Source organism: Sardina pilchardus, chromosome 15 (genome assembly GCF_963854185.1).
Source record: "Sardina pilchardus chromosome 15, fSarPil1.1, whole genome shotgun sequence".
In the NCBI taxonomy this organism is placed as follows: domain Eukaryota; kingdom Metazoa; phylum Chordata; class Actinopteri; order Clupeiformes; family Clupeidae; genus Sardina; species Sardina pilchardus.
The window spans coordinates 946,369-973,868 of record NC_085008.1 but is presented as its reverse complement, the minus strand read 5'-3'; the positions used below and the strand labels follow the sequence as shown (position 1 = coordinate 973,868).

Here is a 27,500-nt window from a genome sequence, read left to right as displayed (position 1 = left end):
ATTCTTCACCGTGACAGACGAGCACGAGCTCCTCACACCTGCACCTGTCCTTAATGTTGCACCCTTCACACCTGCACCTGTCATTAATGTTGCACTCTACACACCTGCACCTGTCATTAATGTTGCACTCTACACACCTGCACCTGTCCTTAATGTTGCACTCTACACACCTGCACCTGTCCTTAATGTTGCACTCTACACACCTGCACCTGTCCTTAATGTTGCACCCTTCACACCTGCACCTGTCCTTAGTGTTGCACTCTACACACCTGCACCTGTCATTAGTGTTGCACTCTACTCTACACACCTGCACCTGTCCTTAATGCTGCATTCTACACACCTGCACCTGTCCTTAGTGTTGCACTCTTCACACCTGCACCTGTCCTTAGTGTTGCACTCTTCTCTACACACCTGCACCTGTCCTTAGTGTTGCACTCTACACACCTGCACCTGTCCTTAGTGTTGCACTCTTCTCTACACACCTGCACCTGTCCTTAGTGTTGCACTCTACACACCTGCACCTGTCCTTAGTGTTGCATTCTACACACCTGCCCCTGTCCTTAATGTTGCACTCTACACACCTGCACCTGTCCTTAGTGTTGCACCTGTCCTTAGTGTTGCACTCTACACACCTGCACCTGTCCTTAGTGTTGCACTCTACTCTACACACCTGCACCTGTCCTTAGTGTTGCACTCTACACACCTGCACCTGTCCTTAGTGTTGCACTCTACACACCTGCACCTGTCATTAGTGTTGCACTCTACTCTACACACCTGCACCTGTCCTTAGTGTTGCACTCTACACACCTGCACCTGTCCTTAGTGTTGCACTCTACACACCTGCACCTGTCCTTAATGTTGCACCCTTCACACCTGCACCTGTCCTTAATGTTGCACTCTACACACCTGCACCTGTCCTTAGTGTTGCACTCTACACACCTGCACCTGTCCTTAATGTTGCACTCTACACACCTGCACCTGTCCTTAATGTTGCACCCTTCACACCTGCACCTGTCCTTAGTGTTGCACTCTACACACCTGCACCTGTCATTAGTGTTGCACTCTACTCTACACACCTGCACCTGTCCTTAATGCTGCATTCTACACACCTGCACCTGTCCTTAGTGTTGCACTCTTCTCTACACACCTGCACCTGTCCTTAGTGTTGCACTCTACACACCTGCACCTGTCCTTAGTGTTGCACTCTTCTCTACACACCTGCACCTGTCCTTAGTGTTGCACTCTACACACCTGCACCTGTCCTTAGTGTTGCATTCTACACACCTGCCCCTGTCCTTAATGTTGCACTCTACACACCTGCACCTGTCCTTAGTGTTGCACTCTACTCTACACACCTGCACCTGTCCTTAGTGTTGCACTCTACACACCTGCACCTGTCCTTAGTGTTGCACTCTACTCTACACACCTGCACCTGTCCTTAGTGTTGCACTCTACACACCTGCACCTGTCCTTAGTGTTGCACTCTACTCTACACACCTGCACCTGTCCTTAGTGTTGCACTCTACACACCTGCACCTGTCCTTAGTGTTGCACTCTACTCTACACACCTGCACCTGTCCTTAGTGTTGCACTCTACACACCTGCACCTGTCCTTAGTGTTGCACTCTACACACCTGCACCTGTCATTAGTGTTGCACTCTACTCTACACACCTGCACCTGTCCTTAGTGTTGCACTCTACACACCTGCACCTGTCCTTAGTGTTGCACTCTACACACCTGCACCTGTCCTTAATGTTGCACTCTACACACCTGCACCTGCCCTTGGTGTTTCACTCTACACACCTGCACCTGTCCTTAGTGTTGCACTCTACTGTACACACCTGCACCTGTCCTTAGTGTTGCACTCTACACACCTGCACCTGTCCTTAATGCTGCACTCTACACACCTGCACCTGTCATTAGTGTTGCATTCTACTCTACACACCTGCACCTGTCCTTAATGTTGCACTCTACACACCTGCACCTGTCCTTAGTGTTGCACTCTACATACCTGCACCTGTCCTTAGTGTTGCACTCTACTCTACACACCTGCACCTGTCCTTAGTGTTGCACTCTACTCTACACACCTGCACCTGTCCTTAGTGTTGCACTCTACTCTACACACCTGCACCTGTCCTTAGTGTTGCACCCTTCACACCTGCACCTGTCCTTAGTGTCGTGCCCTTCATGGAAACGAGCGGGCACACTTCACACTGCATGGTGTCCTGAAGGCTTTAGTCTGGCGGGCGGGGGGGGGGCGGGGTTAGGCTCAGTATGCATGGCATTCAGCCGGCCTGTAAAGCCTGCCCTCTATTTCAATTAAACAAGAACTTTTTCAGTTCCAATTAGTTCTAGTCAGAAGGTTCCCTCCCAAGTCAGACCCATGCTGGGGACACAAGCGTCGGTCTCTCCTCTCCTGCCCTCCATATGCCAACGCTGCTCATGCCCACGCCAGCTCCTCTCCTCTTCTCTCCTCTCCTCTCCTCTCCTCTCCTCTCCTCTCCTCTCCTGTCCTCTCCTCTCCTCTCCTCTCCGCCGCCAGCTCTTCTGCCAACACGGGCTGCCGCCGCCTGGCCTGGGCTCACACTGCCACCTGCAGGCCAACTCTGGAATGACCACGTTGATCCTCCACCAGCAGTTGTTGGATATTTGACTTTAGATTCATTCTGATGTGATGTGATGCGTGTGTCTAATATGTGTGAATATTGTACGAGTGTGTCCGATAGGTGAATACTATACAGTTTGTGTGTCATACTCTTCTACTCTCTCTCTCTCTTTTCTCTCTCTGTCTCTCACACACACACACACACACACACACACACACACCCCCCAGACGCTGCAGATGGGCATCCGCCACTTCTCGGGGCTGTTTGTGCTGCTGTGTGTGGGTGTGTCCGGGGCGTTGCTGACGCTGGCTGGAGAACACGCCTTCTACCGCCTGGTCCTCCCACACATCCGCCGCAGACAGAAGTTCAAGTACTGGCTCCACACCAGCCAGGTGAGCACACACACACACACACACACTTGAACACATACAACACACAGACACACACACACACACACTTGAACACATACAACACACAGACACACACACACACACACACTTGAACACATACAACACACAGACACACAGACACACACACTTGAACACATACAACACACACACACACACACACACACACACACACACACACTTGAACACATACAACACACAGACACACACACACACACACACACACACACACACTTGAACACATACAACACACACACAGACACACACACATGAACAGACAGAAGTTCAAGTACTGGCTCCACACCAGCCAGGTGAGCGCACACACACACACACACACACACACACACACACATCCGCCGCAGACAGAAGTTCAAGTACTGGCTCCACACCAGCCAGGTGAGCACACACACACACACACACACTTGAACACATACAACACACAGACACACACACACACACACTTGAACACATACAACACACAGACACACACACACACACACACTTGAACACATACAACACACAGACACACAGACACACACACTTGAACACATACAACACACACACACACACACACACACACACACACACACACACACACACACACACACACACACACTTGAACACATACAACACACAGACACACACACACACACACACACACACACACTAGGGCTGGGATAAACGATTATTTTTTAAACGATTAATCTAGCGATTATTTTTTCGATGCATCGATTAATCTAACGATTCATTTTTTCAGTTCGATTCGATTTCGATTCGATTCGATTATCGATTATCTCCCCACTAATTGACTAATTGCAATATATACATGTTGATTTACATATCTGAATGAAATAAAACATTGCAATGTATGTTTATTGCTCTTAAAATTCCAAAATGAAAGACTATGCAAGTGCAAAGTAATGCATTCTAAGTCAGAGGTAGCATTCAATAAAACCTTGAAGCCTTGAAAACACTGGGAGTGCTGTCAAATTGAAGGGGACAAGATCCCAACTGTCATCAATAAAATGACAAGTTAAGTAGGCTTATTTTAAGTCTTTGGGACTTTGGAGCCATAGGGCCCATACACATACTGTATACCCCCATCAAATCATCATTATGATGATTATTATTATAATTATTATTATTATGCTGTATTAAGTGTACTTTCACTTCAAAGCAGTCAATGTTTTAAATGCTAATATTGTTCACAAAAAGTTTGTGAAAAAATCAGACCTGCTTTAGTAATGTACAGATGGTACGGGTTGAGAATGCTCCTTTCTTTCCCGCACATCGGGACTCCCGAAGCATCGGGAAAACTGCAACCGCAAGGGGGCAACATAGACCGCCCTAATAATATGAAGGTTCGGCTCATGGAAAAACCCGAGGACACCGCGCTGGTGACGAGCGGAGAAAAGAGACATCACGCTCGGCATGTCAGATTGCAGTTTCAGAGTTTTCGAATGTTTTACAGCCTACCTCACAGCTGGCTCTCTCACTCGACGTAGCCTATAACTCAGTCAGTCCAGCAGAGATGCCAGAGCAACGTTTTGGTCAATGGAGAGGGAGAGAAATGCTCCGCATATCCGTCTCATTTAATCCGTCTCATTTAATCATTAAAATGAAGGTGATGACTGGCGAAATTATAATCAAACGACGTTTCAATAAACCATTGTTGAAATTAATGAAAATGATTTTAGAAGCCTTCAATTCAACCTGAAAGACTCGATAGGCAACCTTAGATTAATTCATTAATTCATTACGGTTACAAACCGCATTTCCGTGAATAGGCTATTATTGTCAAGGCGAAGACGAAAGAGATGGTCAAGATGGACATTTAGGCTACATTTATGCTAGGAATACTTAGAAATGTGTAGGCCTATAGGCTATTTTAAAACGGAGGCATGTTCATTTTAACCGGCGACGCTGGGTAGCTTACCCAGCACTTTATCACAGATTTTGTCCCCACCACTTTTGACAACTGAAAATAAAATGTATTTAACAGAAATATCTTTAATAGGCATACATGCCTATCATGTCACTTTACTTATAACCGTAGGCTACATGCATGGAGAAGATCGCGCATTTTGTAACATTGTATGGATGGTCAGATATGCGATAGGGCAGTGAGGGTGATTCATTGTAACCATCGAGTCAGTAGCAGTGGGAGCAAGAACTGTACTGTACTGTTGCTGGTGGCCTGTGAACTGTCCCGGGACACCCAGCCACTGTCCCGGGACACCTAAGCACTGTCCCGGGACACCCAAACACTGTCTCGGGCGCAAGAACTGTACTGTACTGTTGCTGGTGGCCTGTGAACTGTCCCGGGACACCCAGCCACTGTCCTGGGACACCCAGACACTGTCCCGGGACACCTAAGCACTGTCCCGGGACACCCAAACACTGTCCCGAGACACTAGACACTGTCCCGGGACACCTAAGCACTGTCCCGAGACACTAGACACTGTCCCGGGACACCTAAGCACTGTCCCGGGACACCCAGACACTGTCCCGGGACACCCAAACACTGTCCCGGGACACCTAAGCACTGTCCCGGGACACCCAGACACTGTCCCGGGACACAAAAGCACTGTCCCGGGACACCCAGACACTGTCCCGGGACACCCAGACACTGTCCCGGGACACCTAAGCACTGTCCCGAGACACTAGACACTGTCCCGGGACACCCAAACCCTGTCCCGAGACACTAGACACTGTCCCGGGAAACCTAAGCACTGTCCCGGGACACCCAGACACTGTCCCGGGACACCCAAACACTGTCCCGAGACACCTAAGCACTGTCCCGGGACACCCAGACACTGTCCCGGGACACCCAAACACTGTCCCGGGACACCTAAGCATTGTCCCGGGACACCCAGACACTGTCCCGGGACACCAAAGCACTGTCCCGGGACACCCAAACACTGTCCCGAGACACCCAGACACTGTCCCGGGACACCTAAGCACTGTCCCGGGACACCCAGACACTGTCCCGGGACACCCAAACACTGTCCCGAGACACCTAAGCACTGTCCCGGGACACCCAGACACTGTCCCGGGACACCCAAACACTGTCCCGAGACACCTAAGCACTGTCCCGGGACACCCAGACACTGTCCCGGGACACCTAAGCACTGTCCCGGGACACCCAGACACTGTCCCGGGACACCTAAGCACTGTCCCGGGACACCCAGACACTGTCCTGGGACACCCAAGCACTGTCCCGGGACACCCAAACACTGTCCCAAGGCACTAGACACTGTCCCGGGACACCTAAGCACTGTCCCGAGACACTAGACACTGTCCCGGGACACCTAAGCACTGTCCCGGGACACCCAGACACTGTCCCGGGACACCCAAACACTGTCCCGAGACACCTAAGCACTGTCCCGGGACACCCAGACACTGTCCCGGGACACCCAGACACTGTCCCGGGACACCCAGACACTGTCCCGGGACACCCAAACACTGTCCCGAGACACCTAAGCACTGTCCCGGGACACCCAGACACTGTCCCGGGACACCCAAACACTGTCCCGAGACACCTAAGCACTGTCCCGGGACACCCAGACACTGTCCCGGGACACCAAAGCACTGTCCCGGGACACCCAAACACTGTCCCGAGACACTAGACACTGTCCCGGGACACCTAAGCACTGTCCCGGGACACCCAGACACTGTCCCGGGACACCCAAACACTGTCCCGAGACACCTAAGCACTGTCCCGGGACACCCAGACACTGTCCCGGGACACCCAAACACTGTCCCGGGACACCTAAGCATTGTCCCGGGACACCCAGACACTGTCCCGGGACACCAAAGCACTGTCCCGGGACACCCAAACACTGTCCCGAGACACTAGACACTGTCCCGGGACACCTAAGCACTGTCCCGGGACACCCAGACACTGTCCCGGGACACCCAAACACTGTCCCGAGACACCTAAGCACTGTCCCGGGACACCCAGACACTGTCCCGGGACACCCAAACACTGTCCCGAGACACCTAAGCACTGTCCCGGGACACCCAGACACTGTCCCGGGACACCTAAGCACTGTCCCGGGACACCCAAACACTGTCCCGAGACACCTAAGCACTGTCCCGGGACACCCAGACACTGTCCCGGGACACCTAAGCACTGTCCCGGGACACCCAAACACTGTCCCGAGACACTAGACACTGTCCCGGGACACCTAAGCACTGTCCCGAGACACTAGACACTGTCCCGGGACACCTAAGCACTGTCCCGGGACACCCAGACACTGTCCCGGGACACCCAAACACTGTCCCGAGACACCTAAGCACTGTCCCGGGACACCCAGACACTGTCCCGGGACACCTAAGCACTGTCCCGGGACACCCAGACACTGTCCCGGGACACCTAAGCACTGTCCCGGGACACCCAAACACTGTCCCGAGACACTAGACACTGTCCCGGGACACCTAAGCACTGTCCCGAGACACTAGACACTGTCCCGGGACACCTAAGCACTGTCCCGGGACACCCAGACACTGTCCCGGGACACCCAAACACTGTCCCGAGACACCTAAGCACTGTCCCGGGACACCCAGACACTGTCCCGGGACACCTAAGCACTGTCCCGGGACACCCAAACACTGTCCCGAGACACTAGACACTGTCCCGGGACACCTAAGCACTGTCCCGAGACACTAGACACTGTCCCGGGACACCTAAGCACTGTCCCGGGACACCCAAACACTGTCCCGAGACACCTAAGCACTGTCCCGGGACACCCAGACACTGTCCCGGGACACCTAAGCACTGTCCCGGGACACCCAGACACTGTCCGGAGACACTAGACATTGTCCCGGGACACCCAGACTCCGGGACACCTAAGCACTGTCCCGGGACACCTAAGCACCTTCGGCATCCGATAAGACGCCAGGGGGCTGGACCATGCGTCCTCGTTCGACGAGTTGGGTTTGAGACCGTATCGCACAACCATAGAGAAAAACAAAAGATGGATGAGGCTAACAAAGCACGCTCGTTTGAATCGGATTTGGAAGAGTTAAACTTGGGCTTTTCTTTGACGTTTGAGCAGAAAGAAGCACTCAAGTCATTTGTTTTAAAGAAGGATGTATTTGCCGTTTTGCCGACCGGCTACGATTGGTCACAAATGCTGGCCTATTACATGCAGAGGCAGTTTGAAAGACAACAGTTCATCCCACCCACAGGCTTCAACTCTGTGAATGGTCCGACCCCAAACTATACATGTCTGTGTAGTTTGGCTTGCCAGGCTAGTTTATTCAGGCTTTTATGTCTAATAAATGGCTTGATTGCATGGTAATTTTGCTAGCAATGAAGTTGAATTAACATTACATAATTGGGCAAATCTGTCAATGCAAGATAGGCCTACATAATTTATAACTAATACTATTGATACTATGAAATTCATTCATACTATTATAGGGTGTTGCAGGGATTGATATGGTGCTTCTATGCTAAATACAAAATCCCAACACCCAAAAAACTACCACCACTCAAAAATTTAGCCGTAATGGTGATGTCATCCTGACCTATGGTCCTCTCAAGCACACAGAAGGGAGGAATATAACTTGTTACTTAAATCGCATTCACACCCCAAGCGTTCAAAGGGTATTACAGCTTAAATCACATCTACACTCCTCAAGCTTTCCAAAAATATATGATTTAGGCTACTTCAGATGAGCTATGCTTATATTACACCCAAAAAACTACCAACACTCAAAAATATACGTCAGTCTTAACGGTGATGTCATCCTCGCATATGGTCTTCTCAAGCACAAAGAAGGGTGGAATATAACTTATTACAGCTTAAATCACATCTACACTCCTCAAGCTTTCCAACAATATATGATTTGGGCTACTTCAGATGAGCTATGCTTATATTACACCCAAAAAACTACCAACACTCAAAAATATACGTCAGTCTTAACGGCCATCTCCACCTTCTTGCAGGTTCAGAAGGCTGTTATCCCTCCATTGAATTGGCATTATCAATCGTAATCACGGGTATGGGTTAGAAGGGGCCAGCCTTCCGAACCTGCTAGAAGAAGGTGGAGATGGCCCCTTCTAACCCATACCTATGTAGCTGTAATAAGTTATATTCCACCCTTCTTTGTGCTTGAGAAGACCATAGGTCAGGATGACATCACCGTTACGACTGACGTATATTTTTGAGTGGTGGTAGTTTTTTGGGTGTTGGGATTTTGTATTTACCATAGCAAGCACCATATAAATCCCTGCAACACCCTATAATAATCTGAATGAATTTCATAGTATTGTAGCGTGTCTAAGTTCTTAAAAAGTATGTGGGCACAGTTAATGTGTTAGATGTTCTGATGGGCTCTGTGCCTCCTGGGCCAATGGTTGGGGTGCCACCCCCTTCCGAGGTGTGATGTGTGTGTTTTGGGGGGAATCAGTGTGGTGATTATGAGGTGGCTAGTGTGAGTTGGGCTCCTACATCATGTAGTCTAGTCGTAATTTCTTGAACCCAGAAATGTTGAGTACCCTAAATAGTTTTATTGCAGAAATGTCATCTATAGGCCTAATAGATGGAATTTAACTTGGTTGCCTAAAGTTGCACTTTGGGCAATTTGCATAATTAGCATAAATATATAGGCAATTAAGGTGAATAGGGTGCAGGTGAATAGGGTAAAACATTTAACTAATAGATATCACTATGAAACTTTCTTAGTTGGTTACTTGTGCTAAGATGAGAAAAAAATGTATTGCATGTTTTTTATATTTTAATGTTTACATATGCAAATTAGGCCCTATCTCATAAAAAAGGCTCTAATTTGCATACACACAAAATCAGAGTGATAAAGCCAGGCTCAAAATGTTTCTTTTTTCCAAAGTAAACATGTATACTTGGAGGGCTGAGTTGGTGAAAACCTTTAAAGGAACCTGGTAAGGAGGCAGTGTTAACCCATTGACCCATTTAATCCCAATGGTCATAATTGTGACCGTATGGCGTATGCTGTCATTTTTTCCCGATCTAAAGTTTTGCAAATGCACAAATCAATATGAAATGCATGCATTTATAAACCAGATGAGCAACCTGAATAAACCAGATGAGCAACCAAACAATACGGTGCAGGGTAATATATGGCGTAGGCTACATTTTTTTCTCCGATTTCATCAGTTTTGCAAATGCACAATTCAATATAATAACAACACAACGAAACGCAGCTCACTTCCTTACCCCGATTTGAATTCTTTGTTTTACTTCGTCAATGCTCGGTAATTTCCGTTTCTGATTTCTGATTGAATTCTGGAATCCCAATGTGTTTGTATCGTGGTCAACCATGCGAATGCGTGATAACAACCTTCTGAACCTGCTAGAAGGCGGAGATGGCGCCTTCTAACCCATAACTATGAGGCTGATTACGATTAACGCCCATTCAATGGACTGATAACGTCTGAAGCGGGCGCACCACTGACACTTCTGCAGTCAGCTGTTCTGTCACTATGACAACTTTTGCGTTGCGTGATGAAGGAGAAACCATTGGGAGAAATGGGGGGAGGGCACGGAACCTCTGAAATCAGTGACGTGTTTGTTGATGCAAATTAATTATTAATTTAGGCAAACATAAAGCAAACAAAGTGAAAAGATACAATGACTACATGCCAGGGGTTCTATACAAATAAACATATAATAATTATCATTTTATGGGAAGGGGCTTTTAGAAAACCCTTAGAGGCCTACATAAAAATGCACTTAATTTTGGACAGTGCTTGGGTGTCCCGGGACAGTGCTCGGGTGTCCCGGGACAGTGTCTGGGTGTCACGGGACAGTGCTTAGGTGTCCCGGGACAGTGTCTAGTGTCTCGGGACAGTGCTCGGGTGTCCCGGGACAGTGCTTAGGTGTCCCGGGACAGTGTCTAGTGTCTCGGGACAATGCTCGGGTGTCCCGGGACAGTGCTTAGGTGTCCCGGGACAGTGTCTGAGTGTCCCGGGACAGTGCTTAGGTGTCCCGGGACAGTGTCTAGTGTCCCGGGACAGTGCTCGGGTGTCCCGGGACAGTGTCGGGGTGTCACGGGACAGTGCTTAGGTGTCCCGGGACAGTGTCTAGTGTCTCGGGACAGTGTCTGGGTGTCCCGGGACAGTGCTTGGGTGTCCCGGGACAGTGTCTGAGTGTCCCGGGACAGTGCTTAGGTGTCCCGGGACAGTGTCTAGTGTCCCGGGACAGTGTCTGGGTGTCACGGGACAGTGCTTAGGTGTCCCGGGACAGTGTCTAGTGTCTCGGGACAGTGTCTGGGTGTCCCGGGACAGTGTCTGGGTGTCCCGGGACAGTGCTTGGGTGTCCCGGGACAGTGCTCGGGTGTCCCGGGACAGTGTCTGGGTGTCACGGGACAGTGCTTAGGTGTCCCGGGACAGTGTCTAGTGTCTCGGGACAGTGCTCGGGTGTCCCGGGACAGTGCTTAGGTGTCCCGGGACAGTGTCTGGGTGTCCCGGGACAGTGCTTAGGTGTCCCGGGACAGTGTCTGGGTGTCCCGGGACAGTGCTTAGGTGTCCCGGGACAGTGTCTAGTGTCCCGGGACAGTGCTCGGGTGTCCCGGGACAGTGTCTGGGTGTCACGGGACAGTGCTTAGGTGTCCCGGGACAGTGTCTAGTGTCTCGGGACAGTGTCTGGGTGTCCCGGGACAGTGCTTGGGTGTCCCGGGACAGTGCTCGGGTGTCCCGGGACAGTGTCTGGGTGTCACGGGACAGTGTCTAGTGTCTCGGGACAGTGCTCGGGTGTCCCGGGACAGTGCTTAGGTGTCCCGGGACAGTGTCTGGGTGTCCCGGGACAGTGCTTAGGTGTCCCGGGACAGTGTCTGGGTGTCCCGGGACAGTGCTTAGGTGTCCCGGGACAGTGTCTAGTGTCCCGGGACAGTGCTCGGGTGTCCCGGGACAGTGTCTAGTGTCCCGGGACAGTGCTCGGGTGTCCCGGGACAGTGTCTGGGTGTCCCGGGACAGTGCTTAGGTGTCCCGGGACAGTGTCTGGGTGTCCCGGGACAGTGCTCGGGTTTCCCGGGACAGTGCTTAGGTGTCCCGGGACAGTGTCTGGGTGTCCCGGGACAGTGCTTAGGTGTCCCGGGACAATGTCTAGTGTCTCGGGACAGTGCTTGGGTGTCCCGGGACAGTCCACAGGCCACCAGCAACAGTACAGTACAGTTATTGCTCTAACTGCCTCTCCATCGAGTAGTAGGCCTAGTTCCGCAAAAGAAGTTTCTAGCAACTTAGAATATATGGATCTCGTTATGCATGTTCATGTTGATTCAGAGATAGACATAGACTACTGTGGGCTACTGTGCGTCAATATAACAGCATTTTATCATGTGGTGAATTAATGACTAACGTCAGTTTAACATGTCAGAACTTTTGATCGGCGTTTCAAGTGCATGCTGCGAATAAATGAACTCGACTGACTGAATCCTTTATATTTCTTGGCTAAGTGCGAAGATATTGATACTCGAACGGTGGCGTAACTGGATGAGGCATCTTAATCACACGTCAGCGACCGGGGTTCAAAACTTACTCTACGAACCTCCGGAACCCATTAAGACAAGAGGCATTATTTTATTAAAAAGTTTTGCGATTTTTTTTATGATTGCGATGTTTGCTGAAAAGAAAAGTTAATATGTGAATTCGTGGTTCAGCGCGCGCGCGCACACACACACACACACACACACACACACACACACACACACACACACACACACACACACACACACACATTTTTACATTTACATAATAGGGCTCGGGCACACGCCTTGAACTCTAGGAATATCGCCGCCATTTGGTAGCGCACTGAACGTAATATCCATTCATTCAGATGCACAAGACAAGAAGCAGAAATATAGTAGCGATTTATTATTTTCCTCTTGCGATCGTGGGTTGCACTGTTACACCCCACTACACAGCAACATACGACCAAGAAGGCAAAAACTAAGTAACAGGAACACACTAAAAGGCGGGAGTAAATCCATAGTAATCCATAGTAAACTAAGGAGTGAAGCTGCCAATGTGGCTGTGCCCGCGAAGTTTTGATGTCATGATCCCGAGCCCTAGTGTCAGGAAGTGTCTGTCGAGAGAGAGGGGGGAGGGAGGCAATCTATAATGTCTAGTGAACTGGTTAGACAAGTGTGGGGGAGGGGGAATGATCGCACAAGACAATTGCTCTTCATGAAATGGGTAGTCTCACAGACGTTTGTCGATGTTTAAACGTAGCCTACTACATCACTTGCGAAATCGGACGTGGCACATAGAATTATTAGGCTACTGGATTTAATATAGCAAGTCCATATTTGTTCATCCTATATTAAAATGTAATGTGCTGCGTGGAAGCATTGGGGAAGTCAGTTTAAGTTGTCCTGTAACAATTTGCCTCTTATTATAATCAAGAGTAACACGAAAAACACAAATATCATGTATTGTGTCGTAAACAGTTAATGACTTCGTGGCCACTATGCGCAACTGCATCGCGCAGTGAGCTGAAGGATAGGAGGACCGACACTTATTAACACAAAGCTTTGTAAAGCACTAACAACCACCCCTCAAAGTTCATTGTCCATAAGTCCAAACAATAAGTATAAAAATTCGACAATCCAAAACGATAACGAGATCTCCCAGAAACGAAAAACAAGTTTGTTGAGTAGCCTAGTCCTTCCAACAATCTCAGCTTTTGCGTTTGTTAGATAAAAGGCATTCTGTCCTGCTGTATTCCAATGAGAAAAAATCATCCACAAGGTAGGCTAAGGGTCACGGTAATTCAGCATGCAGGAATCTATATACGCACAAAACGAATGAATGGGTTATATCGGCCAAAACGAATGAATGGGTTGGGAGAGTCGTCTGGCTGTGTCAGCAGACTGCAGTCGGTCTCGAGGGGTTAAATAACGCACGTACTTGAATTTTAATCTGAAGAAGACCACACGGTCGAAACGTCATTCCTTTGTGATAAAGAAAATAAAATAAAATCAAAAAAGAAGGATTTCAAGTGTGCGAACCTTTTTCCATTTTTTTATGATTTAGCCTACTCTTGTTCTGCACCTTGACCGGGGATGTGCACAAACTTTTTTACTACACTTGAATTTTAAACCAACCATCCTATAGCCATACTTTAATAATCAGATGTTATGCTCATTTTTGTAGGCTACACCTCACCGGCAAGCACGCACGCAAATGCTGCTTTTATTGCACATCTACAATATTGGCCAGGCTATATAGAATAGGCTTTTAGGACTGTATTTTGCCTTCGTGCAACTTTAGTTGTGCTCAATCTAAATTATTGTCAGTAAGAATAGGTCATATTACCAAATGGCGAACCTCGAAAATTATTTAGGATATAGAGCCGTGTCCATTACGCATGCAGTTATTTTTTAGGCTATTGTTTTATTTGAGTATTTTTGTCTACCATGGCAAACATAGTTGAAACGTTCGCTCTAAACTTATGTATTTCCAATCGGCTTTCACAATCAGCTACAGCTGCGCATGAAAACTTGCAATGTCTTTACAGAACTGCTTTCACTTCCCCGAGTCGCGAACGCAACATGCACAACAACCGATATTTAGCAAACACATGCATTTCCAGCTCTCAAAACCGATGAGGTCCAGATCTCAGTGGACTCAAAGCTGCCTACAGCCATGCATAGTAAGCCTAATGATAGCCTAATAGTTATGACATTAATAGCCTATTAATGACCTCATGTCGGAATGGCACGTTGTTTGAAAAAAAAAAAAAAAAAGTTAAATAGGCCTAGGCCTACCGCCGAGTGGGGATATGTCGGAATGAACAGCGGATACCAGCTGGGTTGTAAAACATTACTGTATTCGTTGATCTGCACCTGCAGCAGTGCTTATGGCAAGGCTATTAACACCTGTCACTGAGCTATGGACAAGCAGTTATGCTCGAAAATTATCATAATAACAGACACACCTAATTGTATGGCTCTATGTTTGAACACATCAAATTAGCAAGCATTTCCTCCCGATAGCAGCAACGTTTGCTTTTTTTTTCTGTCGGTCCGCGGTTGCTTGGTCAATTGCGCAGCAAATTATCAGATGAAGCGGACCTAATTTCACTCCATGTCTCGCGGACCAGCAGCCGTCTCCACGTTTCGCGGCCCATAGTTTGAGAAACGCTGCATTAAAGTGTCATTAAGTTGTAGGCTATATGTTTAGTGTTTTCTTTGTGTGTTTTGCATTGTAGTGTGTTTGCATTGAGTAGTTCCTTAAAATACGGAACAAAGAGCGTCCCGTAGGCTATCTGTTCAATACAGAAGAAGACTTTTACTTATATATTTCTTATAACGAAACGCGAAGAAAAAATACGAGGACTGACCATCTCGCCTCTCCGCGTTTCCCCCAATATCATGGCGACAAAGAGAAATAAATATGATTGGACATTTTAATGTTTGTAGCGCGCCAGTTTACCCAGTGTGTGTGCATTGAGTAGTTCCTTAAAATACGGAACAAAGAGCGTCCCATAGGCTATCTGTTCAATAAAGAAAAAGACTTTAACTATTACTTATATATTTCTTATAACGAAACGCGAAGAAAAAATACAAGGACTGACCATCTCGCCTCTCCGCGTTTCCCCCAATACCATGGCGACAAAGAGAAATAAATATGATTTGACATTTTAATGTTTGTAGCGCGCTAGTTTACCCAGTGTGTGTGCATTGAGTAGTTCCTTAAAATATGGATCAAAGAGCGTCCCGTAGGCTATCTGTTCAATACAGAAGAAGACTTTAACTATTACTTACATATTTCTTATAACGAAACGCTGCATTGAATAGTTCCTTAAAATAGCCTACGGAACGAGCGTCCCGTAGACTATCTGTTTAATACGGAAGAAGACTAACTATTACTTATATATTTCTTATAACGCTGGCTGTAGGCGATTTCTATAACCATTTTCATTCATTTCAACAATGGTTCATTGAAGTGTCGTTTGAATGATTTCGCCAGTCATCACCTTCATTTTAATGATTCAATGAGATTAAGGAGTCGACGATTGACGGATATGCGGTCTTCATCATTAAATGCAGTTGAAACTTTCTGCCACCTGGTGGTTGTTTGGGTACATTGCCTTAGCCTCGAAAAAAATCGGCTTGACGCACTGCGGGATCTCTTCGGGAGTCCCGCGGGAGAAGGTGCATTCTCAACCCGTACCCACTGTAAGATTACAATAGCTTTTGCATGGTTGCATGATAAATACAGTAGCCTACTTCTGAAAACAACAGCAATAATATGGGTGCTATTGTTTTGGGATGTTTCCCTCATGCAAGCATCAAACTCTGGTAGGCAAATGGAGACGAAATTGATATGCTTTTTAATGAAATTCCATTTGAATCTCTGAATGTAAGGATTCAGGAAACACGTATACCAACTTTAGTCTATGTATTACGGCCGAGCAGATAGGCGTAAATCACTGATCTGGAGATTTTTAGATGAAAGACTAAGGCTACAATCTTTTGACCATACTCAAATTTGACTGAACTATACTCTGCTCTGTATCAAGAATCCACGTTGTTCTATTAAATGTCGTTAAATAATTAAACAGCAGGTTGAACAGAACTTGCCACCAACGTTATCGATTAGTTTCAGTTTCTGTCGCGCAAACACGCACATGCATGCATTCAATGAACGCTCATACCAACACTTCATTGTGTTGCTGTATGTTTATTCACATCGAATTAGCAAGTATTTCTTCCTGATTGCTGAAACTTTTAGATAGGCGTAAATCACTGATCTGGAGATTTTTAGATGAAAGACTAAGGCTGCAATCTTTTGACCATACTCAAATTTGACTGAACTATACTCTGCTCTGTATCAAGAATCCACGTTGTTCTATTAAATGTCGTTAAATAATTAAACAGCAGGTTGAACAGAACTTGCCACCAACGTTATCGATTAGTTTCAGTTTCTGTCGCGCAAACACGCACATGCATGCATTCAATGAACGCTCATACCAACACTTCATTGTGTTGCTGTATGTTTATTCACATCGAATTAGCAAGTATTTCTTCCTGATTGCTGAAACTTTTGTTTTCTTTTTCTGTCGGGCCGCGTTTGCTTCATCAATTGCGCAGCAAATTATCAGGTGAAGCACTGAGCCTAATTTCACTGCACGCCTCACAGACCAGCAGTCTCTCTACATTGCGGACCGGTGCAGCTCCGTCCGCGGCCCATAGTTAGAGAAACGCAGTAGAGGAACGAGTGCGTGCTGCAGTGCCTTGCACTTTTGAAATTCTGAGGAGTCACTCACGTTGCCGCCAACCTTGTTTTGATTTTGACGACGTGTCGATTCGCATATTTTGAACCGACGTATTTTTTGCGTCGAACTAATCGGTTAAGTCGATGCGTTGTCCCAGCCCTAACACACACACACTTGAACACATACAACACACACACAGACACACACACATGAACAGACAGAAGTTCAAGTACTGGCTCCACACCAGCCAGGTGAGCGCACACACACACACACACACACACACACACATCCGCCGCAGACAGAAGTTCAAGTACTGGCTCCACACCAGCCAGGTGAGCACACACACACACACACACACACACACACACACACACACACACACACACACACACACACACACATCCGCCGCAGACAGAAGTTCAAGTACTGGCTCCACACCAGCCAGGTGAGCACACACACACACACACACACACACACACACACACACACACACACACACACACACACACACACACACACACACATGAACAGACAGAAGTTCAAATACTGGCTCCACACCAGCCAGGTGAGCACACACACACACACACACACACACACACACACACACACACACACACACACACACACACACACACATGAACAGACAGAAGTTCAAATACTGGCTCCACACCAGCCAGGTGAGCACACACACACACACACACACACATGAACACATACAACACACAGACACACACACACACACACATGAACAGACAGAAGTTCAAGTACTGGCTCCACACCAGCCAGGTGAGCACACACACACACACACACACACACATGAACACATACAACACACACACACACACACACACACACATGAACAGACAGAAGTTCAAGTACTGGCTCCACACCAGCCAGGTGAGAGCACACACACACACACACACACACACACACACTTGAACACATACAACACACACACACACACACACACTTGAACACATACAACACACAGACACACACACACACACACACACACACACACACACACACACACACACACACACACACACATGAACACATACAACACACAGACACACACACACACACACACACACACACACACACATGAACAGACAGAAGTTCAAGTACTGGCTCCACACCAGCCAGGTGAGAGCGCACACACATACACACACACACACACACTTGAACACATACAACACACAGACACACACACATGAACAGACAGAAGTTCAAATACTGGCTCCACACCAGCCAGGTGAGCACACACACACACACACACACACTTGAACACATACAACACACAGACACACACACATGAACAGACAGAAGTTCAAGTACTGGCTCCACACCAGCCAGGTGAGCACACACACACACACACACACACACACACACACACACAGACACACACAGACACACACACACACACACACACTTGAACACATACAACACACACACACACACACACACACACACACACATGAACAGACAGAAGTTCAAGTACTGCCCTGCTGAAAAAAACAGCAAGAAACCAGCTTATGCTGGTAGCTGGTTTTAGCTGGTTTTAGCTGGTCTTTGCTGGTTTTCTTCCAGCTATTGCTGGTCTTTGCTGGTGTAGCTGGTTAGGCCACCAGCTAGACATGCTGGCGTGACCATCTGAGGAAGCTGGTCGTGCTGGTGTGACCAGCCTGTCGTTTGGGATACAACTGGTTTAAGATGGTCATGCTAGTGACCAGCCTGTCAAGCTTGACAAAGATGGTCAAGCTGGTTTTCTAGAATGACCAACATAAGCTGGCGTGGCCAGTAAAAACCAGCAATGTAGACCCCAGCAGGTGAGGTCATATTGACACACACACACATACACACTGTGCTTGAATTACAGCACACCTGTGTGATTTTCACATTAACTGTGTGGGCTCACATAACTGTCCACAGCAGGAAAGCTCACATGACAGACACACACACACACACACACACACACACACACACACTTGTGGTGCTCAGCTCCACGAGCCCCAGGTGAGTTCACAACACACCTGCCGTGACATTTATGTGTGTGTTACGGTTGATGTCTTGCTGATCATTGACTTACCACCTGCTTGTGCCTGTTGAGGTGTCCGTGACCATGGCAACCCTGCCGGACAATAAGGAGGCGGTCCTTCCTAGCCGCTCTCCGCTGCGGACATTGATGACCTTATTCCTACGGAACTCTGAACTTTATTTAGATTTGCCCCAGAATTGTGAGAATTGCGTTAAAAAGCTTAAAATGTTTACCATGTGTATATGTGAGTGATTGGGACATGCCATTGTACTGTCCACCCAGTAGAGTGTGTATGTGAGTGTGTACTGGGCGCAGTAGAGTGTGTGTGTGAGTGTGTACTGGACGCAGTAGAGTGTGTATGTGAGTGCACTGGGCGCAGTAAAGTGTGTATGTGAGTGTGTACTGGGCGCAGTAAAGTGTGTATGTGAGTGTGTATGTGAGTGTGTACTGGGCCCAGTAAAGTGTGTATGTGAGTGTGTATGTGAGTGTGTACTGGGCGCAGTAGAGTGTGTATGTGAGTGTGTACTGGGCGCAGTAAAGTGTGTATGTGAGTGTGTACTGGGCGCAGTAAAGTGTGTATATGAGTGTGTACTGGGCCCAGTAAAGTGTGTATATGAGTGTGTATGTGAGTGTGTACTGGACGCAGTAGAGTGTGCGTGTGAGTGTGTACTGGGCGCAGTAAAGTGTGTGTGAGTGTGTACTGGGCGCAGTAGAGTATGTGTGTGAGTGTGTACTGGGCGCAGTAGAGTGTGTGTGTGAGTGTATACTGGGCCCAGTCTGTGCAGGAAATGGCCCTATGACCTGCTTACGGCTCACACTCACACGCTTCTGATTAATTCAGTGTCTGTAAATGTTTATCGGCTGTAAAATGAGTTTTATGGAATTGGTTTCCCATGTCGCGCTCACAGCCAACAGCCCAGTCAATAATCGTGTATTTCACCTTGACATTTACTGAGGGAAAGTGCACTTTACAACGCCAAAGCACCACCTGCTGGTAGCTAGTGGTAGTGGCAAAGAATTTGCATCTGACCTTAATGCAATATAGACCTCTGAAGTTCGCCTACAAAAAAAGCTACCATCTTTGCCCAAATAAGGAGATCCGGTATCTTGGGATTTTTTTCTATGGGAAAGTAACATGAGGATTTTCAGTTATCGCACCTGCTAAACTCCTGCTAACTTACAATGCAACTTTCCATAGACAATTAGCTTAAATTAACACCCAGATGTCCTTATATGGGCAAAGATGGCAGCTTTGGTTCCTTTTTTGTAGGTGAACTTCAGAATCAGAAGTCTATGCGGTCTCTGATGATGATGATGATGATGATGGTGATGATGATGATGATGAGGAGGAAGATGGTGGTGATGATGTTGAAGCTCATCATTCTGCTTTGTTTGTTCTCCACAGAAGATCCACCGGGCGCTGAACATGACGTATGAAGACGTGAAGAAGCAGCGCGCCAATACAGAGAAAAGGTGAGAGTTCAGTTGCCACGGTGATTTGGTTACTATGAAAGCCATCCCAATGATACAGGATGAGTTCAGTAGCCATGGTGATTTGGTTACTAGGAAAGGCATCCCAAGGATACAGGAAGAGTTCAGTGACCACGGTGATCTGATTTGGTTATTTAGTGGTGACCATGGTGATCCCTAAGTGTTGTCTCTATCTTTCTCCCCCTCCCTCCCTCTTTCTCCCCCTCCCTCTCTCTCTCTCTCTCTCTCTCTCTCTCTCTCTCTCTCTCTCTCTCTCTCTCTCTCTCTCTTCCCCCCCCCCCCCCCCTCTCCTCAGCTGTAACCTCCAGCAGTCTCCGCCCCCCCAGCCTGCCCCTGCGGCCCCCCCGGCGGGAGCGTTTGCGCGCTGGAACAACGAGAGCAGCCGTGCGGCCAAGCAGGCGGCCGAGGCCCTGGCGGCCAAGGACAGCAAGCGCGTCCACTTCAACCTGGAGACGCTCAACACGCGCAGACTGCTGGCGCGCATGGGGGGGGGAGGGGGGGTCAGCAAGACGGCTGAGGAGGGGGGGGGCACCACCACCACCACCACCACCGCCGCCACGTCAGGAGCAGCCGGGGGAGGGGGGCGCTCGGGGGCCAGGGTGGTGACGTCACACGTGTGTGAGAACGGCGGCCCGGCGTCGTCCGGCGGCGGCGTGAGCGTGAGCGGTCATCACCACGGCGGCCTGTCCATCCCGCTGCCGCTGCCGCGCTCCGTGGCCTCCTCCCTCTCCGCCTCGCTGGGCGGCGCCCGCTCCGTGCCGCCGGTCTCCACGGCGATGACGAGCGCGGCGGTAACTGCGGCGACGTCGTCGTCGTGCGAGCTGGAGGAGCTGACGCAGCGCATCGACTCCATCAGGGAGCAGCTCAAGGTGGCGCTCGCGCGCAGGGCGGAGCTACAGACCACGCTGGCCAATGAGAGAGCCAGAACGGCCGCCATGGCGCCCACGGGGGCCCTCCCCCTCGCCGTGCCCCTCCCCTCACGTTCCCCCGCCCCCAAAGAGAACCAGAGCCACAGGTGATGCTCCACCAGGCCTGTAGGGGGCAGCAGCAGCACTCTCCTCTCCAGCTGCTCATCCTGCAGGACTCTTCTTCTCTGAGCCTGCGTCCTGTCTGACACACTGAACTGCACACACACACACACACACACAGACAGGCTCTGGTCGTGGGGTGGACAGGACACACACAGGCTCTAGTCGTGGGGTGGACAGGACACACACAGGCTCTGGTGGTGGGGTGGACAGGACACACACAGGCTCTGGTCGTGGGGTGGACAGGACTGCGGAATAAAGGACACCACAGCTGACCTCTCCTGCGCTCTCCAGCGGCCGGTAGCAGAGTGGACGGAACTTTGGAGAGTTCGGGACGAACCGCTCAACGTCGCCACACAGCCTCGTCCAGACATGACAGCGTCGCTACACACACGCGTGCACACACACACACACACACACACACACACACACACACACACACCAGCATGCCCATGAAGACGCTGTTGACAAGAGCTCAGAACAGAACTCTCTCACACACACACACACACACACACACACACACACACACAAGCTCTAAGATCCTGAAGTGTGTTTTCTAATTCTCTTTCTTGTGTTTACGTGGAGTTTGGACAGAGGAGATGAGTGTCAGGACTATGGCATGAGACAACCATCTGAACGCAGGCAGAGGAGGAGAGAGGGAGGGAGAGAGAGGGGGGGAGTGGTATATAGAGAGGAGGGAGAGGGAGAGAGAGAGAGGGGGGAGAGAGGGAGAGAGAGGGGGGGAGGGAGAGAGAGGGGGGGGGGGGGAGTATATAGAGAGGGGGGAGAGGGAGAGGTATATATAGAGAGAGGGGGGAGAGAGGGAGAGAGAGGGGGGGAGGGAGAGAGAGGGGGGGGGGGGGGAGTATATAGAGAGGGGGGAGAGGGAGAGAGGTATATATAGAGAGAGGGGGATAGGGAGGGAGAGAGAGGGGGGGATAGAGGGAAAGAGGGGGATAGAGAGGGAGAGGAATAGAGAGAGAGAGCAGTGAGGAGGTGATTCTGATACTTCACTGGTGTTTTCACACATTCACTTTGTTTCTCTGAGACACACGTTGGTATTGTTCTACAGTTTTGATGTATTTTTCACGAGGAGCGGCGCTGCACTTTTGAGATGCTGCTTTTGAGGCGTATAGAACTGACACGGCGCCGGCGTGACTTTTCTCCACTGCCACGCCAGAACTTCCAGAGAACTCAGGGTACGAACGCGCAGGACAGGGCCTCACCTGGGCCAGAAGTGGCCCTCAACTGGGTCAGAACTCAGCCTGCCTCTGAGCCAGACGTGGAGCAGCTTTTAATCGTCTTTCCTTACACTGGGGATGCGGCCTGAAGCCACTGAAATATTAAACTCAAACTGTTTTGACAATTTCTCTCATGACTTTAGCAATATGTGTTTTCTGGTGTGTGTGTGTGTGTGTGTGTGTGTGTGTGTGTGTGTGTGTGGATTGGAAAATACACCTCCAGTTACCTTTGCTAAATAAGTGTGAAAATCAATTGAATAACAAAGTCTTGGTGGCACACTTCTAAGTGTCGTTGTTTTATAAGAACATAGCAAAACTAGAACATAACGCATCTGAACGTTTGTTTCACTTCCTCTTTACGCTAGCAGAGAAACACACACACACACACACAGAGTCACAGACACAAATACTGTGTGCACTTCTGCAGTTTACTTTACAGTTAAATACATCTGAATGGGAGAGGAAATCTAGTTTGTCATCACAGATTTGAAGATTATTTAAACATCGCCAAAAATAGAAAAAAAAAAAAAAAAAAAAAAAACTACAATGGATAGCAACTTGTTGAAGGCTACAATCATTCCGCTTCCTCACAGAAGAGCACGTAGGCACGAAGAGAAGAACATCCAACTGATCACAGAACTTCACAGGCGGAGTCTTCCTGTTGGAGACACTCCTCCACCCTCCTCCACCCACCCCAACCGCCCCATAGACACCAGCAGCCTGATTGACAGCCATTTCCTAATATTGCACAAAAACATCATTTCCAGTACAGTCCACGCGTTGCATAGCCTTCGACCACCAGTCATCTCCCACACAACTTCCCAGCAACCCTCTACACACACACACTCACATCACAGACCGCACTCTCCCCATCAACCCTCTACACACTCACACACTCACATCACAGACCGCACTCTCCCCATCAACCCTCTACACACACACACACTCACGTCAGAGACCGCACTCTCCCCATCAACCCTCTACACACACACACACACACACACTCACGTCAGAGGCCGCACTCTCCTCAGCTCTCCAGCGCCTCCGTGTGGACCGTCGTGGGTTCTGGACCTGAGTCCGACCCGACCTGCTTCAGAACCGACCCAAAGTCCACCCGAGAGTCAGCAGCTCTCTGTGGATCAGACCAGAGCCGAGGCTGCGTCCTGGTGCGTCCCCCCCCCCCCCCTCCCCCCCCCCCCCCCCCTCATCAAGACCCTTCCCTGACCACTTATGGCCTGCACATCCACCACTCCTCCTGGTCACGCTGCCTGCCAGGCTTATCACCACCACTAGGTGGCACTGCATGAGTAGATTTCTTCTCTCAGAGGCCAAAACAAAACAAGTGGCGCCCCCTCTGGTGAATGGGAGGTCTGCCCCCACCCCTGGTGTATAGTCCTACAGCCCATAAACACCCACATTTCAGACTAAATTATAGTTTAAAAATGTAAATAAGGATCATAATAATCAGATTGGTCTTTTGTGATGTGACTTGACTTGTGCCCGTACAAGTGTTCAAGTTTCTCAAAGGCAGTCTCCGACCAGCCCAGTAGTCTCCGACCACCCCAGAAGCCCAGTAGTCTCCGACCACCCCAGAAGCCCAGTAGTCTCCGACCAGCCCAGTAGCCTCCGACCAGCCCAGTAGTCTCCGCCCAGCCCAGCCTACAGCACAGCCGCCCCCACCCCCCCACCTCTTCATCTTACACACACCCCTTCCACTCTTTAAGACCAGGCGCACACACACACAGTCCAAGGAAGATCTCACACACACACACACACACACACAGTGATGAAGATCTCTCTCTCACACACACACACACACGCACACCTCCAGCTCTAAGTAGACCTATGCATCCTCCCTCAGCGGTGTCGGTCCCTGGCCTTCTGTGGAATGGAACAGTGATGGATCCTACAGAGTGGGCTTGTGGGTACTGTAGTCCTGGTCAGAGTGGGCTTGTGGGTACTGTAGTCCTGGACAGTGGGAATAGACTACAGGAACTCCTGGAAACAAGTGCAAATGTTAGTGTTGTTCCCTTGAGCTCTGCACGTAACCCATAATGTGAATGTGTTAGTGCGGAGCTTTTGCCAGCGTCTAGGAGTTCCTTCAGGTAAGACTTCCCACCTCTTGCACTTCACCGGAGTTCTGTTTAATCAGTTTCTTTTATTTCATTTATTTTCTTTGAGTCCAAAGGTTTAAGGCAACCACTGAGCCTTAAAATGTTAACTTTTCTGCTCAATGCACAAACACACTCTTTCTCTCTCTCTCACACACACACACACACACCCGTATAACAGCACAGACCCTCTGCAGTGGTTTGCTGCGTTCCTATCCAGCTGCTGTGTCCATGAAAGGGTTAAGACTCCAGAGGTGGGGGGGGGGGGATGCAGTCCTGTTTCACCATGTCTCTCTGCCACACACACACAGCTCTGTCATTCCCTCCAGACCTCCCAAACGAGAGAGACAGAGAGACACACACACACACACGCACACACACAGAGAGAGACAGAGAGAGACACACACACAGAGAGAGAGAGACACACACAGAGAGAGAGACAGAGAGAGAGACAGAGAGACAGAGAGAGAGACAGTGATGAGACATGACTGAGATCTCGCCATCATTTCTGCCACTTCAGAGAAACCCCACAGACTACTGGCACACACACACACACACACACACACACACAGGTCAGACACGTGGGGTGACGGGGAGCTCACACACCTGTGTGTCCAGGCTCTCATCACGCACCCACTGATGTCACAGCACCTTTCTACACAACCAATGAGAACAGCTGGCTTGCGGCAACACACAACATAGAGTGGACAGTCCATTGACATCATCACCATCGTCCAGCAGAGCAGTTCCATTGACATCAACATCATCATTCTGTAGACCATTCTGTTTTTTTTTTATCATGAAATGCAAACGGGGTAAACACTCAGTTTGTATTAAAACAAATCACGCTTTTCTTTTTTTTTTATCGGTTTCAAGGTTTGTGAAAAATCAAAAGCAAATGAAAGACAAGAGAAAAGAGCAGGACCTGGAGATCACATGACAGGCTACGAGCAGAGGTCACATGACCTAGAGATCACATGACAGGCTATGAGCAGAGGTCACATGACCTAGAGGTCACATGACCTAGAGATCACATGACAGGCTACGAGCAGAGGTCACATGACCTAGAGGTCACATGACCTAGAGATCACATGACAGGCTACGAGCAGAGGTCACATGACCTAGAGGTCACATGACCTAGAGATCACATGACAGGCTACGAGCAGAGGTCACATGACCTAGAGATCACATGACAGGCTACGAGCAGAGGTCACATGACCTAGAGATCACATGACAGGCTACGAGCAGAGGTCACATGACCTAGAGATCACATGACAGGCTACGAGCAGAGGTCACATGACCTAGAGATCACATGACAGGCTATGAGCGCAGGATGTGACATCACGTGGACACAGAGCGTCCGGCTCGTCAGACGAGGACCGCTGTGCGCTGTGGTTCTCCGACGCCAGCGCTTGTGCGGCCGGTCAAAATCAAAACAGAGGAAACGAACATGTCCGCTATGACCCCACTATGACCCCGGGGCCCAGAGAGGGCGGGCGGCAGGGCCTGATTGGATTTTTGATTTTTTCGATTGTTCTGTTCAGTTGGTTCTCCTCTCGCCTCTCTCTCTCTGTGCGTCTCCTCCGCGGGCGCGGGGGGCGCTAGTGAGCAGCAGCGACGAGGCAGCGCCGCGGCGTCACAACGCAGGAGCAGAGCAGGAGCAGCAGGAGCAGCAGGAGGAGCAGGAGGAGGACAAATCAAAAACTCTCTGAGTGTGTGTGTGTGCGCGGCGCCAGGGTGTGTGTGAGATGTGTGAGTGCGGAGGAGGGGGCGTGGCCACAGGAGACTCAGGTGGGCGTCAGCGGCGCCTCCGACGAGGTGTGGGGGGGCGGGGGGGGCGGGGGGGGCGTCTGTCTTGGCGCACTGTCGAGTGTCCACGGCAACAGCGCCCGCCTCTGACGCCTGCGAGTCTGTGTATGAGGGGAGGGGGGAGGGGCCATGGGAGACCACTCCCACTTCCTGCTCCCCGCCTCCCGGTGGGCCCACACCCTGGCCGCACCCCCGAGCTTTAATCTCCACGGCGACCACGCTGGTGGCCCCTCCCCTCTCTCCTCCAGACGCCTCCGTGTGCTCGGGGGCGGCGCTCACGTGGATCTCCGTGACGACGGCGAGGGGGGGCGGCGGCGGCGGCTCCGTCACGTCCCTCAGAGCCGCTCGTCTCCAGTAGCGACCCGCCCAGCTGGGGGCCCGACAGCGCCTCCGTCAAGATGGCCGCCGTCTCCGCCATCCAGTCCAGCTCGTTGGTCACGTCCGCACCCGCCCCCCCGCCGGCCCCCAGCTCACCAGCGCCCCCGCCAGACGAGGAGGAGGAGGAGGAGGCGGCCTGGACGCCGGATGGCCGCAGCTGAAGCCTGGGCCTCGCCTGGCTGC

The 27,500-nt window shown here is 49.8% G+C and overlaps 2 protein-coding genes across 3 annotated transcripts in view; one reads left to right on the top strand and one right to left on the bottom strand.

Moving 5' to 3' along the window:
- The window catches only part of grin3bb (glutamate receptor, ionotropic, N-methyl-D-aspartate 3Bb), an 82,590-nt gene extending 60,821 nt beyond the window's left edge, over positions 1-21,769 (top strand). Inside the window, exons 8-10 of the mRNA XM_062556407.1 lie at positions 2,835-2,999; positions 20,665-20,732; positions 21,046-21,769. Coding sequence (XP_062412391.1) covers positions 2,835-2,999; positions 20,665-20,732; positions 21,046-21,769 — 957 coding nt within the window. The remainder of the gene's footprint in view (positions 1-2,834; positions 3,000-20,664; positions 20,733-21,045) is intronic.
- A 5,549-nt stretch (positions 21,770-27,318) lies between these two features.
- tmem259 (transmembrane protein 259) overlaps positions 27,319-27,500 on the bottom strand; it is a 21,393-nt gene continuing 21,211 nt past the window's right edge. For both annotated transcript variants that reach the window (XM_062555701.1, XM_062555702.1), the window contains exon 11: positions 27,319-27,500. This exon is cut by the window's right edge and continues 212 nt beyond it. In XM_062555701.1, coding sequence (XP_062411685.1) covers positions 27,410-27,500 — 91 coding nt within the window. In that variant the 3' untranslated portion in view covers positions 27,319-27,409.